Source organism: Puma concolor, chromosome E2 (genome assembly GCF_028749965.1).
Source record: "Puma concolor isolate L17-30 chromosome E2, mPumCon1.1.hap2, whole genome shotgun sequence".
NCBI lineage: Eukaryota > Metazoa > Chordata > Mammalia > Carnivora > Felidae > Puma > Puma concolor.
The window spans coordinates 54,527,462-54,551,929 of NC_141681.1; the positions used below are offsets into that span (position 1 = coordinate 54,527,462).

General features: G+C 54.3%; 2 protein-coding genes and 1 non-coding gene across 5 annotated transcripts; all 3 read left to right on the top strand.

The window, feature by feature from the left end:
• Positions 1-2,388: 2,388 nt before the first annotated feature.
• Positions 2,389-4,549, top strand: RPS11 (ribosomal protein S11). Its single transcript, XM_086690417.1, has 5 exons — positions 2,389-2,544; positions 3,192-3,323; positions 3,501-3,576; positions 3,839-3,968; positions 4,374-4,549. Exons 1-5 carry the CDS (start codon positions 2,530-2,532, stop codon positions 4,495-4,497), a joined length of 477 nt encoding a protein of 158 aa, XP_086546543.1. The 5' UTR covers positions 2,389-2,529; the 3' UTR covers positions 4,498-4,549.
• On the top strand, positions 3,656-3,741 carry LOC112851443 (small nucleolar RNA SNORD35). The gene has a single exon (XR_003222763.1). It is a non-coding gene; the product is annotated as a small nucleolar RNA SNORD35 (small nucleolar RNA).
• A 10,491-nt stretch (positions 4,550-15,040) lies between the features above and the next one.
• On the top strand, positions 15,041-24,377 carry FCGRT (Fc gamma receptor and transporter). Of its 3 annotated transcripts, none has more exons than XM_086690418.1 (7): positions 15,041-15,168; positions 16,289-16,372; positions 16,892-17,146; positions 17,604-17,879; positions 22,640-22,909; positions 23,615-23,731; positions 24,040-24,377. In XM_086690418.1, exons 2-7 carry the CDS (start codon positions 16,303-16,305, stop codon positions 24,117-24,119), a joined length of 1,068 nt encoding a protein of 355 aa, XP_086546544.1. In that variant the 5' UTR covers positions 15,041-15,168; positions 16,289-16,302; the 3' UTR covers positions 24,120-24,377. The 3 variants fall into 3 exon arrangements, with proteins under 3 accessions (XP_086546544.1, XP_086546545.1, XP_086546546.1); XM_086690419.1 differs by having other exon boundaries at positions 16,895-17,146; XM_086690420.1 differs by lacking the exon at positions 15,041-15,168 and having other exon boundaries at positions 16,895-17,146.
• Positions 24,378-24,468: the final 91 nt, after the last annotated feature.

Here is a 24,468-nt window from a genome sequence, read left to right on the forward strand (position 1 = left end):
TTTAAATCCTATTCAATTTAAATCTAATCTGTATCTCTTAAAGAATGAAGAGCCAAGGGCACCTGGGTGGTTCAGTTGGCTGACCGTCCGACTTCAGCTCAGGTCACAAATTCGCTGTCTGTGAGTTCGAGCCCCGTGTCAGGCTCTGTGCTGACAGCTCAGAGCCTGGAGACTGTTTCAAATTCTGTGTCTCCCTCTCTCTCTGCCCCTCCCCCACTCATGCTCTGTCTCTCTCTGTCTCTCTGTCTCTCTCTGTCAAAAATAAATAAACATTAAAAAAATAATAAAAAATTTAAAAAAGAATGAAAAGCCAGTCAGTTGGTTAAGCCTCTGACTTTGGCTGGGGTCATGATCTCACAACGTGTGAGTTCGCGTGCTGACAGCTCAGAGCCTGGAGCCCGCTTTGGATTCTATGTCTCCCTCTCTCTCTGCCCCTCCCCCGCTCACACTCTGACTGACTCTCTCTCTCAAATAAATAAACATTAAAAAAAACATTAAAAAAAAGAATGAAGAGCCAGTGGTTGGACTTGCCAGGGCTCGAACCCAGGAACCCAGGAACCCAGGACCTGGAAGCACTGGCTCTGCACTGAGCTGCACCCCCCACCCGACCCCCCGCCCCTCCCCAGTCACTCAGATTACATGTAAATAACCATATGTAACTCTTAGCTACATTACTGAACAAGGCAGTCTGTGATACCTACAAATATATATAGTCCACAATTATATCACAGTACCGAGCTGTAAAAAAGGCAGTCATCCCATAGATTCTCAATACATATTTGTTGTTGACTTTGTGGGTCATACTATGCCTTTTGCTCTGCAGTTTGCTTTGTCCATGTATAAATTCATCTGAAGGTAAAATAGTCTGGAAGACACATTGCAAGCTGAGAGCAGGATGACAACAGTTGCTTCTAGAGAGGAAAACTGGGTGTGGGTGTCTGGGGAGAAGAGTAGGGGAGAGAGCCATTCAATTTTGCAGTTTTGTGGGTTTTTGTTGTTGTTTTTTAAAGAGACAGAGGGTGCGGGAGGGGCAGAGGGAAGACAGGGTCAGAAGCAGGAACTGCACTGACAACAGAGAGCCCGATGGGCTCAAACTCACAAATGGGGAGATGGTGACCTGACCTGAGCCAAGATCGAGCGTCAGAGGCTTAACCAACTGAGCCACCCAGGCACCTCTCGCTTTTTATTCTTTCTGAATTTTGTACCATGCGCATGAAATACCTATTCAGAACTGCAAACTTAGAAACAAAATATAGCTGGCAATCTTTTCACCTCTGGATCGATTGATCTACCTCACGTTTATTAAGTGCTTGCAGAATATTCCAAGGTGGAGCCGTGGCGTGATTTATACGGCTGCCTGTAATGGTGGACATTTTGACACATCCCCCAATCCTCCATTCATTCATTGGTGATTTAGTCCACAAGCATAAATTAGGCACCCAGTATAAGACAGCTGCCAGATGCTCTGGAGAACAAAGCAGATAAAGATTCCTGCCTTCAGGGGCGCCCGGGGGGCTCAGTAGGTTGATTCTTGATTTGGGCTCAGGTCATGATCTCAAGGTTTGTGAGATGGAGCCCCTCAGGGGACTCCACGCTGACAGCTCAGCGCCTGCCTGGGATTCCTTCTCTGCTTCTCCCTCACTAGTGCTTGTATGCGCTCTTCCTCAAGATAAATACACTTCTAAAAAATTAGATGTAGATGTAAATTAGAGGAGGAAAAGAGCATTCGGCTCTAAGAGCGTAAAATAGAGACAAGAGCCAGATCACAAGGGATTAGCTCCTTCAAATGTCTTGCACCAGTGCCCCAGCTACAGGATAAGTACACAAATTGACAAGGGAGGGTTTGGACTCTCCCGATAGCAATCCTTGGTCAGTTGAATCTGAAAAAACAAAACAACAAAAAACAAAAAACCCTGTTTCGTAAGGCTTTGCTTTCTAAGAATGTATATAAAATAACAAATAAGGGGGATTCTGGCTGGCTCAACAACGTTCATTAAATTTGAACAAACAAAAAAAAAACCACTCTCGGTTAACGCCCGCCCCTCACAAAGACGGCGGTGCCGTTACCCAAGCTCCTAATACCCTCCAGCCGCGTGCCCCGCAAAAAGATGGCCGCCACCGCATCGCGTTTGAATTCTGCAGAAACGAAGCCACGCGGTCCTCAAATCCCACGTGATTTTAGCCCCGCCGAACCCTGACCGCCTCCCTGTAACTCTCGCGATAATGTAGGCAGGCTCAAGGCTGGCCTTGCCTTCCCAACGTGAACTAGGGCGCCCAGCGCAGTCGCGGCCTGACTTTCGCGAGACAGTGTCCGCCGCTTCCCGACCCTCGGCCCTTCATCTTGTGGGGGTCCCTGCAGTCTCCGAATCGCGGGCTGTGTTTGGGCCTCTTGTCAATCACCGTCGCGTCCGAGGCACCGCCCCAAACCGTGCTCCCGCCCCCTTTCGTCACTTCCTCTCTAGCCCCTGTGCGGTCGATAAGGAAACCCGGACGCCGCCGCAGCTTTCCTTTTTCCAGGCGGCCGGGAAGATGGCGGACATTCAGGTGCGGGCTCCGGGCCGCAGCGGAGGTGGCGGGGTCCGGTCCCGGCGTCAGGGGCGCGTCCTGGAGAGAAGGACCCGCGCCCCTGTTTGGGGGTTAATGCAGGGCGGCCTCGATTTTCCAGACATTGATTCGGGCAGAGGGCGCATGTCTGTGAATTAATCTAGCACCGCGTAAATACTAGGGTCTCCCCCACGTGGGGTTTAGGAGAGGCTCAAGTCTTATGAGAGGTATTTTTGGAGGCCTTGGGCCATTGGGTTAATCCAGGAAGCCCATCGTTTTGGTATTTATTTCTGAAGTCGCGTATATCATAGGAGAGAATCCTGAGTGGGCGCCCTTGTGTCTGGGAGAATCTTTGCCAAAAGGTGTACAGGTTGTTAGAGGGATTATTGTTTCTGTCTGAGTTTTAAGGAATGAATTCGGGTGATGGGAAGTGTTTTGGAGCATAAATACGGAGGTAACTCCGGTTCAGAGTTGGGTCTGAACTCACCTCTTGGTGTGACTGTTGTAGATGGTCATTATCCAGGTTTTGGAGGTTGACGTTTAGGGAGTAAAGGCTGGAGAGGGTGGGATTTGGGGGTTTCTGGGGAGGTTTTCCAGGCCAGGTTGCTGGCTCCGAGAGCTTACCAGCTTGTTCCTCATCCACGTAGACTGAGCGTGCCTACCAAAAGCAGCCAACCATCTTTCAAAATAAGAAGAGGGTCCTGCTTGGAGAAACTGGCAAGGAGAAACTCCCACGATACTACAAAAACATCGGTTTGGGCTTCAAGACGCCCAAGGAGGTAGGGGGTTGGAGAGACTCAGAAGGAAGGAGACCCCAGTGTCCTCCCACGTGGGTACACACGGAGTGGCAGTTCCCGGGGCCGTTGGGAATTGTAGTTTGTGTACCTAAGGCCACACCCCCTGTTTTGTTCAGGAACTACATGTGCCAGGCTCACTCCTTTCTCTCCCTTGTTCAGGCCATTGAGGGCACCTATATTGACAAGAAATGCCCCTTTACTGGTAACGTGTCCATCCGAGGGCGGATTCTGTCTGGTGAGTGAGGACTTCTGGGGGCTTGGGTGAGGACTTCTGTATCTGGGGGACGCTTGGACTCCTGGGTGAGGGGGGCGCTGGCAGATGATGTCTTCTCACGATGGTCTTCAGATGCCCACCACGGGCACTGCTGAGAAAGCCACTTGGCACAGCTGATGTCAGAAGCAGGGTTTGGGATCCCAATTCTCAGCATGTTCTGGGCGGCCCAAGGCTCCCCTTCCCTCCCCGGGGGGCTGACCTACCATCTGTCCCCTCCCCCCAGGTGTGGTGACCAAGATGAAGATGCAGAGGACCATTGTCATCCGCCGGGACTACCTCCATTATATCCGAAAGTACAACCGCTTTGAGAAACGCCACAAGAACATGTCCGTGCACCTGTCCCCCTGCTTCAGGTGAACATGGCGGGCCCTCGGGTTCCCAGGTGGAGAGGAGGGGGTGGTCTGCACCCGAGTCTGAGTGACCCTGGGACCTGGCCCGGGCTCTCAGGGCGCTCTAGCTGCTGTGTGGGCAGGAAACTATAGGAGACCGCTGGAAGCCAGCAGATGTCCTCAGGAACCCCCTGTGTGTGTCAGGTGGAGAGGGTTGATGGCGATCTTCTGCCCTGAGAGGCCCCTTGGAAGGGCTGGAGTGTCCTCTGCGTAGCTTTGAGTTCAGTGCCTTGCACGCTCTGGGGGCAGGTGGGATTGGAAGCTGGAGCTGGGATAGGGTTTGGTGGAGCTCATGCGGACAGGCCTTGGCCTCTAATGGCCTGAGTGGGGCAGCCCAGCGTGTGACACAGCCCCTGCCCACCTCCACAGGGATGTCCAGATCGGCGACATTGTCACAGTGGGTGAGTGCCGGCCCTTGAGCAAGACTGTGCGCTTCAACGTGCTCAAAGTCACAAAGGCCGCTGGCACCAAAAAGCAATTCCAGAAGTTCTGAGACTAGACGTCTGTCCACACCCCCGAAGAAAATAAAGTTATTTTCCCAGTCATGGGCCTGGCTCCGGGTATCTGCGCCTTTACCAGAGGGATTGTCCCTGGGAATTGGGGTTGATGCGAACACGGGGTTCTCGTTCATCCTCTGGACCCCCTTATGTATGGGTGGGACTGGGAGCCAAACCCTTCCTGTCTGTTCTCGTCTCTCTGGGTGAAGATATGAACCTGTGTTAAGATGTTGTTCCCTTTCTGGGCCTCCTTTTGGTCCATGTCACCTCTTGGTGTCAGAGTAAGTAAAGTCTCCTACCTGGTCGGGGTGTGTCCCCCCTCACCCCTCAGTCTCTGGGGAGGAAGTGAGTGAGGGCGGAGGCCCCTGGGTTCTCAACTCCGGTCTGGGCCCTTTCTGGCCTCCTTGGGAGGGGGAGGAAGAAGCAGCCACCCTTGGGTCTGGGTGGGGTGGGGGGAGGTCGGTGGGCTTGCAGAGTTCTGTGCTGCCTTTTTCTGAACTGCAGGGGTCTTGACTTCAAGCTGGGATTTCTTTTTTTCTTTTTTTTTTTTTTTCAACGTTTATTTATTTTTGGGACAGAGAGAGACAGAGCATGAACGGGGGAGGGGCAGAGAGAGAGGGAGACACAGAATCGGAAACAGGCTCCAGGCTCTGAGCCATCAGCCCAGAGCCCGACGCGGGGCTCGAACTCACGGACCGCGAGATCGTGACCTGGCTGAAGTCGGACGCTTAACCGACTGCGCCACCCAGGCGCCCCTCAAGCTGGGATTTCTTGTCTCCCGGGTGAAGGAGTGGGCCAGGGAAGCCTGGCAGCCGCCCCCCTGCCACCACCCCACTGCCCCCTCCTGGGCCAGCACCAGGCCCCTTTTGCAGATGAGCAAACTCATCTGAGGGGAGCAGGTTCTCCCCTCGGTGAGTAGCCGAGCTCCAGGCCTAAGATTCTAGAGACTTCCTTTGCCTGAAAATCCAAGGAAATTGGCTTTGAAGGCATGTGGTATAGTGAGGCCAAGCTGGAGCCAGGCTGGAACCCACCTTTGCAGCCCCTAATTGCAGGCCGCTCAGAGATGGCTTAGGGAGCCTCGGGAAGTGAGACCGTGTTGGGGTGGCCTTGGGGAAGGAGAGAAATTGGAGTTGGGGAGAAATGGGGACAGGGTCGGGCAAATGCAAGGAAAGACCAAAAAAACTGCAGGAAAAGAGATTTAGCCAGACAGTGACCTTGAGTATCGGGAAAACGGGGAAGGGAGAAAGGTTGAGGGTAGCAGTGGAAGGCATTCTGATCAAGAAAAACTGGGAAAAGGGAGAGGGACCTTGAGTCATCAGTTGCAGAGATAAGGACAGGGGTCAGCTGAACTCTGAACAAGGACGGAGACCACAGGTAGTGACAGATTTCAGAGAAAGACGGACCTTGAACACACAAAGTTAGGGATGATAGAACTAAGGGTAGCGAGGCAGGAGGCGCAGGGGCAGACGGCATGGACTTCCAAAATCTGGAGAGACCCTCACCCGAATCATAGGCAGGGATGGAGGCACAGAAGAGGAAGATGCTGCAGTCACCTCCTGGCTTCACCCCTTGGGGCCCGGTGCTGCTGGGGTCCACACGTCCCTGCCCCCCATACCTGTACCAGGGACTGAGCCACAGCACTGGTACAAGGGTTGGGAGACAGGGCCGTGAGAAGAGAGGAGCTGCCGCCTCCAGGGAGCCTCCAGGGACGCCGCCTCTCCGGACCGGCTCAGCGGCTCCTTTTTACCCAGACCCAGTAAGGGCGGGGGTTCCTGCCAGAGGAAGTGGGGCCGCATCAAAGAGGGCAGGAAGGGGCAGGGACAGGTCAGAGGGGGGCACCGCCCCGGAGTTTCAGCCTGCGAGCCCGCCCCACCCCACGCTGGAGGACAGAGACCCTGCGGAGAGGGGGAGAGGGGGCCGGGACCCAGAAAGGGTGGTGAGGCTGCTCCCGGAGGCCGCCCCCCCCCACAGGTGTTTCCGTTTGGGGTGGGGCTGCCGTGTTTACAACAGCAACCTCGCTCCCATGTCCCTCCCAGCGGTCGTTGGGGTGTCTCCTTGGCACCCCGCCGTGTGAGGCCACCTCGTTGCAGGTGGGGCGCTTGCCTGGTGTGCGTTCAAGGACAGCGCCGCCGGGCCTGGTGGGTCAGGTGGCAAAGACCAAGGAGAGAGGCCCTGGATCCGCACTACTTGTGTCCAAAGAGAGGTCACCACGGCGTCTACCCTTTTTAGAACCGGGTGACAAGCAGAGACAGCCCCTAAGTCCATCACAGCCTCGGCGCTTCTGCTCTGCCCTGTGCCCATCGCTCTCCCTCCTCGTCACTCCGCCAGACCTGCTCACTCCTCTGGGCGTTTGCATGGACTGTGCCCTGGGTCTGGAATCTCTCAGCTCAGGTTTCCACCATAGGCCCTCAGGCTCACCAGCCTCGTCCCTTCTGGCAAAACCTCCGGTCCCCTCCCAGCCACCCTTCCCTGCTTCACTGTCCTACAGAGACCGATAAAGCCCATTTCTTGTATATTTGTATGTTTATTGTACAAATCCCGTGCGATATTGCATGTTTGTTTACCTAGTAGCCGCTGGAATGTGAACTCTTGAGGGCAAGGATCTCCGCATCCCCGGCGCCTGGACAGGCTGTAAGCGCTCCATTCACGTCTAGTTGAGTAACTGAATTAAAGTTAAATCCCGCAAGGATTTAAATCCCATAGGATTTAAATCTCAAAGGTCACAAGGGCTGGAGTACCCGGAAGAAGTGACCATGAGCACATGCCTCCAAGCGGCAGCATTATGACTGCAGGCTCTGTTCTGATTTCTTGCCCTGCCATGCGTTAGCAGGTGATCCACCTCGCCCCTCCCGGCAACCACAGAGCCTCAGCTTGCTAATCTGTAAAATGGGTTCTTGCCTCTCTCGCCTTTTGGAGGAAGAAACATGCTCACATGTGTTAATGGAGTAGAAGTAATTCTAATAAGTCATACTTGTGACGGAAGTAATTATTCCAGAGCCCTGAGCCTATTCGAGAGGGGCCCCCAGGCTATCTTAGGGTGGCAGGCCCTGTGTCCCTCCGGGAAGGTCCAAGGACAAGAGTCTTTGACAGGGGGCCCCAGAGGTATCAAGTATATGGTTGTGCAACCTGCATCCATGATAGCAAGCCCAGGTGGGCTGGCATGGGACCCTGAATCTATTTTAGCATGCTTCTAGAATATTCTGTTGCATGCATTTAGCAGGAGGTCCCCATGGCATAGCCATTTCTCAGAGAAATTAGCTGCAGGCACAGTTTCATAGCAGGGTACTAGGCTTATGATGACAGCAGGCGTCAGGCCTGTTACAGGAAAACAGGGCACCTTTTGGCGGTATCACAATGTATCATAGCCATGCAACTCTCGCAGCAGGCCACTGTAATATTCTATGGTAGCTACTCTGTTGCAGCCCCTTGTATTCTATAACAGCAGGACCTCAGGGGTCCTGTAGCAGACCCTGTTAATGGTCGCAGTACACCTGGGATAGATCCTAGCCAGCCCGTGAGCGTTCCTTGTGTAGCGGTAGTTATTTGTGAATTCGTTTAACTGGTCCGGAGGTCTGTGCGTGGAGTCCAGGGAAACCGAATTGTAGTGGCTCCCCGGTGTGTTTGAGCAGTCACCGCTGCCGTATTTCAGCACAGCCCCGAGCCCATCATGGGAAAATCCTGGGATCTAACATACGGGTAGGTCCCAGCTCTATGATATATTATAACGGGCCTACAGCATAGCTTCTGCTAGAACATTCTAACAGGACACCAAAGCCATTCCAGATGTCTTAGGGACCAAATCAACCCCGGGTCATTCGTTATTGCCACCATTCATTCTACATAGATTTACGGTGCTGGCCCCCTGGGAATGCAAGAGTGACCAAGACAAATCCTGAGCCTGGTGTCTGAGATCCCTGGGACCTTAAGAGCAACTGGGAGTGGGGTGGCGGGGTACATTAAGGGGAACAAGTGGGGCACCTGGGTGGCTCAGTTAAGCGTCTGACTCTTGGTTTCAGCTCAGGTCATGATATCACAGTTCGTGAGCTAGAGCCCCCCATTGGGCTCTACGCTGACAGCCCAGAGCCTGCCTGGGATTCTCTCTCTCCCTCTCTCTACCCGCCCCCCCCCCCCCCCCGCTCTCTCTCTCTCTCTCAATAAATAAAAAAAATTTTTTTAAACAAAAAAGGGGGAACAAGTGTTAGGAACATATGCCCTACCATGTGCCCCATGCCAAACTCTTGATTCGCTGAAGCCTCTCTGAGGCTGGCACAATTGTTCCCATTTTATAAAGAAACGGAGGCTCAGAGAGGCCAACCTGGAACAGGCAGCATTTGGTTTTGAACTCATGTGTGATTGTCCCTTGGGGTCAGTAGGGGGCACCACGGTGCAGGGGCAGACACAGGCCCCAGGGCCAAGGAGGTCTCCTGGATGAGCTCCCCACGCGATTGAAGCAATCGTTCAGAAGGGACCCACACTGGGTTCAATGCTCTGCTTGAGCTGTCTTTGAATTTGGAACAAGGGGCCCCTCATTTTCATTTGCCCCGGGCCCCGCAAATTAAGTAACTGGTCCTGCCTTGGACTTTCTATTCTTTATAGTGGGCCCCTGGGGACACTATTCTTTATAGAAAGAATATATTTCTATTCTTTATAGTGGGCCCCAGGGGTTCTAGAGGGCATAGAGGCAGGATCATTAGAGCAAGAACCTGGGACTATGAGAAGGGACAGCCAGCAGGTGCTGTAAATGGCCCCTGAAGACACAGCAAGACCCCGGGACACCTAGAAGTGACTCCCAGTGGGTACCAAGTGACCTTGAGGACTTTGTTGTAACAGGAAACAGGGACATTACGGGGAATGTTCTGGCCAACTGAGAGACCTCACTGCCAAACCTGGGAGGAGGAGCTCAGAATGATATTTTAGCAGGGGCAAGGAAGGGCATCCCTCGCGACTGTGCTAGGCTGGACAGTGGTCCCCCAAAGGTGTCTACGCCCTAATCCCACAGAACCTGTGATTATGTTACCTCAGTAGGATAAATGGGACTTTGCAGAAATGATTACATTTGGGATTTTTAAAAAAAAATTTTTAATGTTTTATTTATTTTTGAGAGAGAGACAGAGCGTGAGCAGGGGAGGGGCAGAGAGAGAGCGAGACACAGAATCCGAAGCAGGCTCCAGGCTCTGAGCTGTCAGCACAGAGCCCGATGCGGGGCTCGAACACACGAACCATGAGATCATGACCTGAGCTGAAGTTGGCCACTTAACCAAATGAGCCACCCAGGCGCCCCTAAATTTGGGATTTTGAGATGAGGAAATGACCTGGGATTATCCAGGGGGACCAATGTAATCAAGAGACTACTTATAAGAAGGGTCTGGTGGGGGCTGGGGGGCTGGTTAGTTCAGTTGGGTAGAATGGGAAACTAATAACATCAACGTCACGGGTTTGTTTCTCAAACAGGCAGAGAAAAGCATTAGTTCTCATGTTTAATAACAATTAATTTTCTAAGAAAAAGGAGGGGGTGTTTGGCTAGCTCAAGTCGGAACAGCATGTGACTCTTGCTCTCCAGGTCATGAGTTCAAGCCCCATGTTGGGTGTAGAGATTACTTTTTAAAAAAAGAAAAACAAACAAACAAAAACAAAAAAGCGTGGGGCACCTGGGTGGCTCAGTCAGTTAAGCATCCAACTCTTGGTTTCAGCTCATGTCATGATCTCACAGTTCATGGGTTCGAGCCCTGAGTCAGGCTCTGCGCTGACAGTGTGGAGCCTGTTGGGGATTCTCTCTCTCTCCCTCTCTCTCTGCTCCTCCCCTACTCGCACACACTCTTTCTGTCTCTCAAAATAAATAAATAAACTTAAAAAAAAAACTTAAGAATAATTCATAAAAAAGTTTGTTAAAAGAGGGAGGGGGGTGGGGCGCCTGGGTGGCGCAGTCGGTTGAGCGTCCGACTTCAGCCAGGTCACGATCTCGCGGTCCGTGAGTTCGAGCCCCGCGTCAGACTCTGGGCTGATGGCTCGGAGCCTGGAGCCTGTTTCCGATTCTGTGTCTCCCTCTCTCTCTGCGCCTCCCCCGTTCATGCTCTGTCTCTCTCTGTCCCAAAAATAAATAAATGTTGAAAAGAGGGAGGGGGGAGATCAGAGTCAGAGAGATGTGTGGATGGACGGACAGGCACAGAGTAACAGAAAGGAGAGAAGATGGCTGTGTTGTTGGCTTTGAAACTGGAGGAAGGGACCATGAGCTGGGGAAGGCTGGCAGCTTGTAGAAGCCGGAAAAGGCCCGAAAACGGATTCTCCCTCCCAGAGCCTCAACAAAGAACCAGTCCCGTGGACCATTTTAGACGTCTGACCTCCAGAAGTATAAGATCAAAATTTTGTGTCTTTTTTTTTTTTTTTTAATTTTTTTTTTAACGTTTTATTTATTTTTGAGACAGAGAGAGACAGAGCATGAACGGGGCAGGGGCAGAGAGAGAGGGAGACACAGAATCGGAAACAGGCTCCAGGCTCTGAGCCATCAGCCCAGAGCCCGACGCGGGGCCCGAACTCACGGACTGCGAGATCGTGACCTGAGCTGAAGTCGGACGCTTAACCGACTGAGCCACCCAGGCGCCCCCAAAATTTTGTATCGTTTTAAGCCACCGAGTTTGCAGTTATTAATTACAGCGGCAGCTTGAAATAAATGCAATGAATTAGGGCCATTGAGGATGGTGACGGAAGCAGGATGCTGGGACACATGGGGGAAAGACTGCAGGGATTTTCTCAGAGCCCAAAGGGCACTTTGATGGTTCTGGGGGACACAGACTAGCAGGCCCTTGGAATGGTTTAGCAGGACTCTAAAGACTTAATGGTAGAGGTATGAGGCACTCTTTGTCCTTTCTTTCTTTCTTTCTTTCTTTCTTTCTTTCTTTCTTTCTTTCTTTCTTTCTTCCTCTTGATGGAAGGAGTCTTCCTTTTTTAAATGTTTATTAAAAAAGTTTTTTTAAATGTTTATTTATTTTTGAGAGAGAGAGACAGAGCGTGAGTAGGGGAGGGACAGAGAGGGAGGGAGACCCAGAATCCGAAGCAGGCTCCAGGCTCCGAGTTGTCAGCGCAGAGCCCGAGGCGGGGCTCGAACTCATGAACCACAAGATCATGACCTGAGCTGAAGTTGGACGCTCAAGCGACGGAGCCACCTGGGCACCCCATGAGGCATTCTAATAGAGTCCTGGAAGGACCCTGAGTAGAGGGGACACCTTGAGGCCATTTTGGTGACCCTCATGGTCCTATGAGGGAAGACTCACAGGGGACCTTTTGAGTGCTCAGGGGGAGAGTATGCAGGACACAGGGACATTTGAACAGGAACCAAGGCTTTTTTGTGACAGGACCCAGTGAATATTAGAGTAGGGCCCTGGGAGGTGTCACGGGGACAATCAATAGGACATTTAGCAGGAGCTAAAGGGCAGATGAGCAAGGTGTGGGCATTGTGGAAGTCCCCAGGGACAGTGCAGGAGAGCCCCAGGAGCATGGCGGGCGGGAGCCCAAGGGCTTGTCACCAGGGCTCTCATGGCATTATTTAGGGTCCTAAACAATAGAGAATTCTAGGGGGATTTTTTTTTAAATTTTTTAATATTTATTTTTGAGAGAGAGTGAGAGGGGGAGGGGCAGAGACAGAGATGGGGGACATTGGATCTGGAGCGGGTTTTGCACTGACACCAGGAAGCCCCATGCGGGGCTCAAACTCACGAGCCACGAGATCATGACCTGAACCAAAGTCCACTCCTCCACGGACTGAGTCACCCAGGAGCCCCTCTAGAGGGATGTTTTAATTAATTAATTAATTAATTTATTTATTTATTTTATTTTATTATTTTTTTTTAATGTTTATTTTTGAGACAGAGAGAGACAGAGCATGAACGGGGGAGGGTCAGAGACAGAGGGAGACACAGAATCTGAAGCAGGCTCCGGGCTCTGAGCCGTCAGCACAGAGCCCGACGCGGGGCTCGAACTCACTGGACCGCGAGATCATGACCTGGGCCGAAGTCGGACGCTCAACTGACCGAGCCCCCAGGCTCCCCTCTAGAGGGATGTTTTAACCATTAAAGTAAGACCCAGGGACTTAAAAGGGAGACACACAGCCATGTAACAGGACCCCAGGGCCCCTTCTGAGTGGCATCTCGGGTCCCTCGAGGGCGGTTCCCTCCCCAGGTTGGGGAGTCGCCACCTACTTGGGGTGGGGGAGGGGTGGGGGAAGGACTTGACAGAAGTCCCTGGGAAACGCGGGACGTTTCTTGCTGGTGGGTCTGTCTATCTATCATCTTTCTATATTTCTGTATCTCTCAGTCTTTCTGGGGAGGTTCTGGATAGGACATGGCCTGGTGAGAGACAATAACAGAGAGAATCCAGGAGTGGATGTGGGGAGACCTGCTCAGCCTTACAACAGAAACGGAAGGACTTAGAACAGGCTCGTCAGCAGAGAGAAGGGGCCTGGGGCGGACAGCACTTTGTGTCGATCATGGAGTGGATCACAGCAAGGTGAGGGCTCAGGACTGGTTTAGCTGGATCCCTGGGGTGGGGGGTGGGGTGGTGGTGGCCGACTCTGAGAGAGATTAGCCAGAGGCTGTTGAAGACGTTGTTGCTGGGCCTCAGGATTTTATCAGGGGACCCAGGGAGCATGGGGGTGGGGAGCTGAGATATCAGAAACCCCGGGGCAAAGTAGGGGCCTCTGGCAATGGTCCGGCAGGACGCCAGGGACACGGCATTAAAGCGAGTTATTGCAGCAGGGCTGTGTGGTTCCAGTGGCGGTGTGGCAGGGTGCTGGGCACAGCCATGGGACCTCGAGACCATCTTAATGGTCCAGTAGGCCTCAGAGTAAGACTACAGGGACATCATGTTAGGGCTCAGGGAGCCTTTACATGAGTTCCAGCGTGTGTTAAAGTAGGGCACCAGCAGGACCCCAGGCCGAAGGTTTTCAAGCCCCAAGGAAAAGTAAAGCAGGTCCTGGGGGGCACTGTCCCAAGACATTGGCCATTTTATATCAGGGTCCAAGGAACATCACATGATGGTCCTGAGGCCTTTATTTTATTATTTAATTTGCTTATTTTTGGTCCCAAGGCCTTTATTCTGTATGTGTGTGTGTGTGTGTGTGTGTAAGCTTGAGAGAGAGCAAGTGAGAGCACGCAGGGGGGTGGGGGGGCAGAGAAAGAGAGAGGGAGAGAGAGAATCCCAAGCAGGCCCCGCGCTGTCAGCACAGAGCCCGTCATGGGGCTCAAACTCACCAACCGTGAGATCATGACCTGAGCCGAAGTCAAGAGTCGGACACTGAACAGACTGAGCCATCCTGGTGCCCCATGGTCCCAAGGCCTTTAAAACGAGAGCCCTGGGAACTGCTGGAATGTTCCCCTGGATGTATAGCCAGGTCCCTAGGGACACAGAGGGGCTAGCTGGGCATGGCGGGTTTCTCAGGGTATTTTAGGAAAGAACCATTCTCGTGGGACCTGCAACCAGGATCCTTCGGTAGCGTCATAGGAAGCCCCTCGGGGTGGATTTTCGTGGATTTTCTAGCAGGACCAGGGAGAGGAAGGAAAACGGACATGGTTTCCTCGAGAAGTTGAACACAGATGTACCATGGGTACGGGTTAATTTCGTGTGTCCACTTGGCTGGGCCCCAGGCCCCAGATGTTGGGTCAGACATTACTCTGGATGTTTCCGTGAGGGTGTTTCGGGGTGACATTTACACTGAAATCAGTGGACTTTGAGTACGGCGGACTTGCCTCCAGAATGTGGGTGGGTTACGTCCAATCAGCCAGAAAACTGACCCCCGCCCCTCGCAGGCGAGAGGGACCTCTGCCAGCTGACTGTCTTTGGATTCCGTCTGCAAGATCGGCTCTCCAGCCTGCTGCTTTGGGACTTGAACTGCGGCTCTTTCCAGAGTCCCCAGCCTGCCAGCCACCCCTCTCAAATTTTAGACTTGCTAAGCCAGCACAATCACATGAGCCAATTCCTTAAAATAAGCCTCTCTCTATGTATGCATATGCACATACCGAGGGTGCACAACATTCCAGTACAGTGGAGGACATTCCAGTATAATTGTAGCGGCAGTGTGGGCTGGGGTAGGGGACTGGAGGGGGCCTCTCAGCACCACAGCGATGTATATGGGGACTGTGTTATCGAGGCCCCATCAGAAGATACTGAAGAAGTGGAGGGCCACTTTAAGGGGACACATCGGGGACGGGTTCCAAGGAGGAAATATAGAAGTGTTTAGAGAACTTTCACTGTAGCAAGAGCTAGTCAGGTGGGGGGGGGGGGGGGGAGCGGCGTTGTTGTACAAGGAGGTAAGAAGGGGAAGAAGGGGACCCACTGAAACCTCCAGAGTTTGGACTCTGACAGTGTTGCTCGTCAACTTTGTCATGAATTTGCTGGGTGGCTGACACCTCAAAATAAGAAGACAGGGAGAGACAGAGAAAGGGACCCCAGAGGGGCGGGGGGGGGGTGGGGGCAACAACAAAAAAGTTTCAAGAGAGAGGCAGACAGAAATACTCAGAGGCTGGGCCCAGGGCCTGGGGTGTGCCCGGCAGCTGAGGGGCGGGGTTGGATATTCCTGAAGTCAGGGAGCAGTCTCCGGACAGGATGTGAGAGAGGAACTGGGGTCTCCAGTCACGGGAGCCAGCTGAGGCTGCAGGCGGGAAGGGAACTTCGTTGCCGTGAGCAGGGCTGGGGCCCAGGCCCAGGGGAGGACCGGCGGGGGTCGGGACTGCCGGGTCTGAGGGCGGAGCGGTCTGGGGCCCTGGACTCCCGGGTCCGAGAGAGGAGGGGCTGGAGCTGGGATTCCTAAGTCTGAGGGAGGAGGGGGCCTTAGGGCAGGGGCTCCCGGGTCTGAGGGAGGAGGGGTCGGGGCCCTGGACTCCCGGGTCCGAGGGAGGAAGGGCTGGGGGGCCGGGACTCCTGGTTCTGGGGAAGGAAGGGCTGGGACCCCTGGGTCTCAGGAGGGGGCTGGGGGTGAGGACTCCCGGGTCTGAGGGAGGAGGGGCTGGGGACCCTGGACTCCCGGGTCCGAGGGAGGAAGGACTGGGGGCCGGGACTCCTGGTTCTGGGGAAGGAAGGGCTGGGACGCGGACCCCTGGGTCTCAGAAAGGAAGGGGCTGGGGGTAAGGACGCCCGGGTCTGAGGAGGAGGGGCTGGGCTTGGACTCCCGGGTCTGAGGGAGGAGGGGGCTGGTGGCCTGGACTCCCGGGTCTGAGGGAGGAGGGGGTGGGGGCCGGGATTCCCGAGTCTGAGAGAAGAGGGACTGGGGGCCCGGACTCTCGGGTCTGAGAGAGGAGGGGCTGGGGGCCCGGACTCTCGGGTCTGAGGGAGGAGGGGCTGGGGGCCCGGACTCTCGGGTCTGAGGGAGGAGGGGCTGGGGGCCCGGACTCTCGGGTCTGAGGGAGGAGGGGCTGGGGGCCCGGCCTCTCGGGTCTGAGGGAGGAGGGGCTGGGGGCCCGGCCTCTCGGGTCTGAGGGAGGAGGGGCTGGGGGCCGGGATTCCCGAGTCTGAGGGAGGAGGGGCTGGGGTTTGGACTCCAGGCTCTGGGGGAGGAGGAAGAGGCGGGCCGAGCTCTGAGACAGGACTCTCAGCCTATCCAGGCTCTGTAATTAATTAACCCAAACGGATCAAATTAAGGGGTGAAAGTTCACCGAGGAGGAGGGCGCGGTGGCCAGGCTCGGTCGCGGAGCCCCGGGGCCCACAGGCGCGGGCGCGCGTGGTGGCCGAGCCCCTCGGGAGCTGGGGGAGGAAGGGGCGGGGCGGGGGTCCGGAGCAGTCACGCGCCCCCTCCCGCCCCAGGTCTCCCGCTCAGGATGGGGGTCCCCCGGCCTCAGCCCTGGGGGCTCGGGTTCCTGCTCTTCCTCCTGCCGACACTGCGCGCAGGTGAGGGGCCGCGGCTGCCGGGTCGGAGGGAAGGGGGCGAAGGAAGAGCAGTCTGAGGTTTCCCCCGGGCGGGACACGACCTCCCTCGCCACTTGTCACCGTATCACTTTTCGTCCTCCCTCGGTCGCTGTGTTTGAGAACCACCTGTTCGCTTCGCTCTGACGGTGCCCCCCCCCACCCCACCCCGCCGGGGCCGGGGCCCTCCCTCTGGGTCTGCTCCCCGCCCCGGTCTGTCCCCCTCCCCCAGTCTATCCTCCTCTTTCTGAGGCTGTCTGTCCTCCACGTTCTGGATCTGTCCTCCACGCTGAGTTTGTCCCCCAGCAAGTCTGTCTCCCTCTCTCTGAATCTGTCTTCACCACCGCCCCCCTCTTCTGGGTCCGGCCCTCCCCGCCTCTGTCTCCCCGCTCTCTGGTCTGTCTCTCCTCTCTGGGGTTGAGTCTTTTTTCTTTCAGGGTATCCCTCCTGCCCCCAGTCTAGGTCCACCCCCCCAACGCTCTCTTCACCTCTGTCTCTCTCCAGCAGAGAGCCATCTCTCCCTCCTGTACCACCTCACCGCTGTGTCCTCTCCTGCCCCCGGGACTCCTGCCTTCTGGGTATCAGGCTGGCTGGGACCCCAGCAATACCTGAGCTACAATAACCTGCGGGCCCAGGCCGAGCCGTGTGGGGCTTGGGTCTGGGAAAACCAGGTGTCCTGGTATTGGGAGAAGGAGACAACAGACCTGAGGAACAAGCAGGAACTCTTTCTTGAAGCTCTCAAAGCCTTGGGAGAAGGAGGTAAGACCAGGATCCCCGAATCTGCGGGCGGAGGGGGCCCGGAGCCAGGACTCCTGGGTCTGTGGGAGGAGGGCGCTGGGGCCCCAGACTCCCGGGTCTGAGAGAGGAGGGCGCTGGGGGCCAGGACTCCCCAGTCTGAGGGAGGAGGGGCTGGGGGCCAGGACTCCTGGGTCTGAGGGAGGAGGGGCTGGGGGCCAGGACTCCCCAGTCTGTGGGAGGAGGGGCTGGGGGCCTGGACTCCCCAGTCTGAAGGAGGAGGGGCTGGGGGTCTGGACTCGGGTCTGAGGGAGGAGGGGGCTGGTGGCTTGACTCCCGGGTCTGAGGGAGGAGGGGCTGGGGTCCTGGACTCCTGGGTCTGAGGGAGGAGGGGGCTGGTGGCTTAGACTCCTGGGTCTGAGGGAGGAGGAGCTGGGGCCCCTGCTCCTGGGTCCTACTTACCTGTATTTGGGCACCCCAGGTCCCTACACCCTGCAGGGCCTGCTGGGCTGTGAGTTGGGCCCTGACAATGCCTCGGTGCCCGTGGCCAAGTTTGCTCTGAATGGCGAGGATTTCATGGATTTTGACCCCAAGCTGGGCACCTGGAGTGGGGAATGGCCTGAGACTGAGACCATCAGTAAGAGGTGGATGCAGGAGGCGGGTGCGGTCAGCAAGGAGAGGACCTTCCTGCTCAACTCCTGCCCCCAGCGGCTGCTGGGGCATCTGGAGAGAGGCCGCGGAAACCTGGAGTGGAAGGGTGAGCACCCTCCGGGGGCGCCTCTGACCCCCACGGAGCTCTCCATCCCCACGCCCTCACCTCGGGCCTCCCCCTCCTCCCCCAGCCACTTCCCTGGCCTCCTAGCCTCCAGTCGCCCCACTGCAGCTCCTCCCCTACATGGCACACTCCTTCCCTACTCCTGTCCCGCTCCGCTGGCCCTCAGAGACCTCTGGCCACAGCTCAGGCTCTTCGGCCAGGCCTCCTCCGTCCTCCTTGGCCTCACGTTTCTCCATCTGGTCCACCTCTGCCATTGCCCTTCGGGTCCCTCTGGTGTCACAGCCGGTGAGATTTTCCTGTGGCCCAGGAGCCTTTTCACTTGCTTCCTTTGGACTCGAACGATGTCTTGTGTGACCCCCATTAGGGCACAGACACACTCTGAGCTGTACTTCTGCGCATGTCTGGGGAATCCTCAAGGGCGGGAATTCAAGCTCTTTTGTCGTCAGTGTCCCCATATTGCAATCCCAGCTTCCATCCTGGCCCTCCATGCACACCGTCTCCTGAGCAGTCAGGGGAATGTCTTTTTTTTTTTTTTTTTTTTTTAAGTTTGTTTATTTATTGATAGAGAGAGAGAGAGAAAGAGAACGTGCAGGGGAGGGGCAGAGAGAGAGGGAGACAGAGAATCCCAGGCAGGCTCTGTGCAGTCAGTGCAGAGCCCAGCTTGGGGCTCGATCTCACAAACCGTGAGATCTTGACCTGAGCTGAAATCAAGAGTCAGTTGCTTAACTGACGGAGCCATTATGTTTTAAAACATAAACGAGCTCCTAGCCCACCATTGCTTAAAAATGTCCATTAGCGTTTCTCTCGTCTTACGTGAAAACCCAACCTCTGCTCCACGGCCTACAGTCTCTGCAGGTAGCTGGGTCCGGCTGCTTTCCACCATTGTAATTTCACAACACCCAACCGTGGCGGCCTTCTCTCCCCCTCCTCCAAGTGTCAGGTTCTTTTCCTCCCCAGGCCCTTTGCACCTGCTGTGCCCTCTGCTTGCACTTCTCCTCCTTGGGATCCTGCCATGACTGGGCCCTTCTCATGCTTTCGGTTTGATTTTGGACATCAGCTCCTTCAGCAGGGCCCTATCACCCTGGTTAAAGTGTGTCCCCCTACCAGCCCCATTACTGTCCCCCCATGCCATTGTTGTGTCCGTTCAATCACTATAGTGTCCAACACTTCACTATAGTGTTTTTTTTCCCTTTTTTATTGGGGTGTAGCTTACGTACCTCAAGTACATGGCTCGATTAAGCTTTATGGACGCCCATGTACCTGCGAACCAAGATCTAGAACATTCCCAGCACCTCAGAAGCACCCCAGCACTTCTTTGTGTCCTCTCCCATTCCATACCTCCCAAGGGTAACAACGGACCTGGTTTTTATCACCATAGCATTGCCTGATTTTGAACTGATTTGAACTGTGAGCATGTGCTCGTTTGCATCTGGCTTTTTTCACTCAAGTGTGTGTGTCATGAGACTCCTCTCTGTTGCTGGGTGTCAGTAGCTGACGGCTTTTTATTGCTGAGTAGTATTTCACTGTGCGGTTCATACCACCGTTCATCGATGAATGGTTTCTTTTCAGTTTGGGGCTGTTGAGGAATAAAACTATAATGAGCATGTCTTTCTGAATGTTTTTAAGTTTGTTTATTTATTTTGAGAGCGACAGAGACAGAGTGAGCAGGGGAGGGGCAAGAGTGAGGGAGAGAGAGAGCATCCCAAGCAGGCTCCATATTGTGAATGTGGAGCCCAATGAGGGACTTGAACTCAAGAACCTCAAGATCATGACCTGAGCTGAAGTCAGATGCTTAACTGACTGAGCCACCCAGATGCGCCTTTAATTTTTTTTTTAATTTTGATTTTTCTTTATTTTGAGAGGGGGGGGGCAAAGGGAGAGAGAGAGAATCCCAAGCAGGTTCTACGCTCACTGTGGAGCCCAACGCTGGGCTCCATGCCACGACCCGGGGATCATGACCTGAGCCACAATCAAGAGTCAGATGCTCAACCGATTGAACTACCCAGGCGTCCCTCTTTTTTTATTATTATTATTATAATTATTTTAAATATATATATATTTTTTAATGTTTATTTATTTTTGAGACACAGAGAGACAGAGCATGAACAGGGGAGGGGCAGAGAGAGAGGGAGACACAGAAGCTGAAACAGCCTCCAGGCTCTGAGCGGTCAGCACAGAGCCTGACGCGGGGCTCGAACTCACGGACCGTGAGATCATGACCTGAGCCGAAATCGGCCGCTTAACCGACCGAGCCACCCAGGCGCCCCCAGGCGTCCCTCTTATATATGTATTTTGATACGAATGTGTAGTTAACATTTCTTTTGACTGAATACCCATGCACGGAATGGTTGCATCATAGTGTAGGCATCGGATTAGCTTAATAGGTAGTGCTAAACGCTTTCTCGAGGAGGTTGAACCAATTTTATAATCCCACCAGCTATGTATGAGAATTCCAGGAGCTTCACAGACTTGCCAGAATTTGCTATTGTCTGTCTTCATTTGTAACCATGCTGGCGGGTGTGTGGCAGAATCTTATTGTGGTGTGTTTTTCATGTTTCTCAGGGTAAATGAGAATCTTACACATGGTTTGGCAAAATCAGATTAATCAGATTTGGGGTGCTTTGGCCGGTGGAGCGTCCCAACTCTTCATTTCAGCTCAGGTTTTTGATCTCAGGGTCATGAGTTCAAGCCCTGTGTTGGGCTCCTCACTGGGTATGAAGCGTACTAAAAATATATATATCTATATCTGTATCTCTATATATCAGATAAATATCTATAAATCAGATAAATGAGGTGGTGACTAGTGATGTTGAGTATACTTTTGCACATTACTGGCCAGTCAGGTGTCTGCTCTTTGGGCGGGGCTGTTTGAGTGTTTTGCCCATTTTTAAGTTGGAATTTTTATCTTTTTTTTTCTTATTAGAGTTCTTAATATATTCTGGGTATGAGTCCTTTGGATTTGTCAGATGGTCTGTTGGAAATAGAGTGTCTTCCGGTGTCTGGCTTGTCTTTTCATTCTCTCTCTTTTTTTTGTAATGTTTATTTATTATTTTTGACAGAGAGAGACAGAGCACTGAGCGGGGGAGGGGCAGAGAGAGAGGGAGACACAGAATCCGAAGCAGGCTCCAGGCTCCGAGCGGTCAGCACAGAGCCCGACGCGGGGCTCAAACTCACGAACCGTGAGATCATGACCTGAGCCGAAGTCAGACGCTCAACCAACTGAGCCACCCAGGCGCCCCAGTCTTTTCACTCTCTTGATGAAACCTTTTGATGAACAGAATTTCTTCATTTTTATGAAGATCAACTCATCCATCTTTTATCTATAGCTCTTGTGTGTGTTCTCTTTAGGAAGTCTTTCTTTTCCCAAAGTTATGAAGGTATTCTTCTATTCTATGTCTTCTGGAGGCTTGGTTGATAAGTAGTTTTCATATATAGCTGTATGATACATCTTGAGTTGACTGCAGGTAATGGTGTGTGGCAAGGGATCAAGTTTCATTTGTCCCTCATGGATCTCCAGTTGACCCAGCATAATTTGTTGCAAGACCACCACCATCCTGTCCCCCCGCCCCCCCCCCCCGAACTGCAGTAGAGCCTTTTTCCTAAATTAGATGTGGATCTAGGGTGTCTGAGTGGCTCAGTCAGTCAAGTGTCCAGCTCTTGATTTAAGCTCAGGTCATGATCTCACAGTTGGTGGGACAGAGCCCATGTCCAGCTCTGCCCTGACAGCATGGAGCCTGCCTAGGATTCTCCCTCTCTCTCTCTCTCTCTCTCTCTCTCTGCCCCTCCCCTGCTTGCACACCTGCTCTCTCTCTCTCCAAATAAATAAATACTCTTAAAAAAATTAGATGTAGATCTGCTTCTTGGTTGTTTTGAAGAATCCACCAATGATGTCATGTGGACCTGGAAATTTATTTGTTGAAAAGTTTAAATTATGGATTAAAATTGTGAAATCATTATAGGACTACTTAATTTTTTAATTTCTTCTCGTGTCAGTTTTGGAAGGTTGTATTTCCTAGGAATTTGTCCAGTTCATTTATTTTATTAACAACTTAAAACAAATTTTTTTTAAGTTTATTTATTTATTTGGAGAGAGAGCACGCAGGGGAGGGGCAGAGAGAAAGGGAGACACAAGCCAAAGCAGGCTCCAGGCTGCAAGCTGTCAGCACAGAGCCCCATGCGGGGCTCAAACTCAGGAACCGTGAGATCACGACCTGAGCGGAAGTCCGACACTCAACCAACTGAGCCACCCAGGCGCCCCCCTCTCACTCTCTTTTAATGACCTTAGGATCTGCCTTCTTTTCGCTCATCACAACACTTTCACAGCCTATTTCCTGTTCGTTTATTTGCACACACATATTTGCCTCTCTCCCCTCCTTAGAACGTGAGCTCTGCAAAGACCAGGGCTTTTGTCTATCTCGTTCACTGCTGTGTCCGCAGTGCCTAGAAGAGCGTCTGGCACATGCCTGATGTCCTGTTGTGTACGGGTCTAGGGTAGGAAGGCATGGACGAGAGGTGGATACCTTCACTGTGGATAGCTTGGTTCCCCCCCCCCCCCCCCCCCGGAAGATCCCTTTACCTTTACTACTATATTCTCCAGGCTCAGGGCAGGGCACCTGGTGGGACGTGCTGGGCGTCCTGGAAGGAATGGAGGCCCGGGTATGTCCCTGTCCAGCCCCTCGCCAGCTCTGGCCCTAGGGGCTCCCGGGCTCGAGGCTTAGGTCCGTCTGCCTGTTCGTCTGCAGAGCCACCCTCCATGCGCCTGAAGGCCCGCCCCGGCAGCCCCGGCTTTTCTGTGCTCACCTGCAGCGCCTTCTCCTTCTACCCCCCGGAGCTCCAACTGCGGTTCCTCCGCAACGGGCTGGCCGCCGGCTCCGGCGAGGGTGACTTCGGCCCCAACGGCGACGGCTCCTTCCACGCCTGGTCTTCGCTGACAGTCAAAAGCGGCGACGAGCACCACTACCGCTGCCTGGTGCAGCACGCGGGGCTGCCGCAGCCCCTCACTGTGGAGCTGGGTGAGCTGTCCTGCCGCGCGATGACGCTGCCTGCCGCCTCCTGGTGGCCTCCGCTCCCCCTGCTGTAGCGGTCCTTCCCGAGGGTGACCGGCTTCCACCACGCTGCCGCCCGGCGTCCTCGAGTCTGACTGCCTTGTGCCCCGCCGCTGCCAGTTCCTCCAAAGCCTGGCGGCCTTCTGTCCTCTCTCGCTTGCCCTCCCCGAGCCTGTCTGCCTTCCGGCCTCCTGCTGCTGCTGGGTGGGACTCATTAACCAGTGCGGACAGGCCTCCGGAAGCCGAACCACCCTCCCTCCTGCTGCTGCTGCTAGTCTGGTCATTTGCTGTCTGCTGCTGCCGGTCGTCACTGAGGCTGACCATTTATGGCTCAGCGACTGCCAGTCCTCTACGAACCTGACCTTCTACTGCCCTGTGCTTGTTTTGCCTCTCTGACACACGCCCTGCCGCTACAGGTCCCCTTGGCCAGGGTGCCGGAGACCCCTCTCGCTACGGCCGGTTCTTGTAGGCAACACTGGGGGCGTTCTGCACAGACCTAGGACATCAGCTGGCCGGCTTTCCCTCCGCCCACACCCCACACCCGTTCCCCCAGGACTTGATGGTGGGATCTCTGAGGTTGGGGAGGGGGCACTGAGACCGCCCAGTCCCCCTGGCCTGATGCAGATGGGCTGGAGGGCCCCTTCAGCATCTCACACCATTCTCTGGCTGCAGAATCACCAGCCAAATCCTCGATGCCAGTGGTTGGAATCGTCATTGGCCTCTTACTGCTCACGGCGGCGGCTGCAGGCGGAGCTCTGCTATGGAGGAGGATGAGAAACGGGCTGCCAGGTGTGGAGCAGAAAGAGGGAAGAGCCTCAGAGACAGGGACAGAAACCCCAGAAGAGAGGGTGACGCAGTCCTGGGCGGAGGTGGGGGGGGGGGGGGGAAACAGATGTAGACAGAAAGGAACAGAGACTCAGAGAGGTGGGGACTGGAGGGAGGAAACGGAGACTCAGAGCGGGACAGAAACCTGTGGAATAAGACAGAGGCTGGGGAAGACAGACAGAGGGACACATACACACACGTGGGGGAGGGGCAGTCAGGAGCCCAGAGGATTTCCGAGCTTCTGATGACCTCCCCTCTTCCTCTTTCCTCAGCCCCTTGGATCTCTCTCCGTGGGGACGATGTAGGGGCCCTCCTGCCCACTCCTGGCCTGCCCAAGGATGCTGACTCTTAGGATATAAATGCATTCTCAGCAGCTGCCTGATCACCCCCCCCCCCCCCCCCCCCCCAATCCTGGCTACTACCAGCTAATGTAGTCAGGCCCCTTTTATGCTGTGAGACCTCCTGGAATCCTGGTATTTCTGAGCCTCCAGAAAGAGTCCTGGGCCCGATGACCTTCTGGATTTCTCCTCCTGTGGTCTGCCTCAGTTTCCCCTCCTGATGATTATGACTCTTTTCCACCTCCACATATAAACGCGAGTTTGGGCCCAAATCATTGTGTTCTTATCATTTCAACTTTTTAGGCCGGGGGAAGTAAGACAATGAGTGGGGGGAATAAACAGTGTTGGCCCTGACCTTCCACA

Bases quoted from the DNA above. Each gene is read 5' to 3' on its own strand.
- RPS11 (XM_086690417.1), top strand. The intron at 3,324-3,500 runs GTAGGGGGTTGG...TCCCTTGTTCAG, and splicing joins GCTTCAAGACGCCCAAGGAG to GCCATTGAGGGCACCTATAT. The intron at 3,577-3,838 runs GTGAGTGAGGAC...CCCTCCCCCCAG, and splicing joins CCGAGGGCGGATTCTGTCTG to GTGTGGTGACCAAGATGAAG.
- FCGRT (XM_086690418.1), top strand. From the start codon at position 16,303: ATGGGGGTCCCCCGGCCTCAGCCCTGGGGGCTCGGGTTCCTGCTCTTC. The intron at 16,373-16,891 runs GTGAGGGGCCGC...GTCTCTCTCCAG, and splicing joins CCTGCCGACACTGCGCGCAG to CAGAGAGCCATCTCTCCCTC. The intron at 22,910-23,614 runs GTGAGCTGTCCT...CTCTGGCTGCAG, and splicing joins GCCCCTCACTGTGGAGCTGG to AATCACCAGCCAAATCCTCG.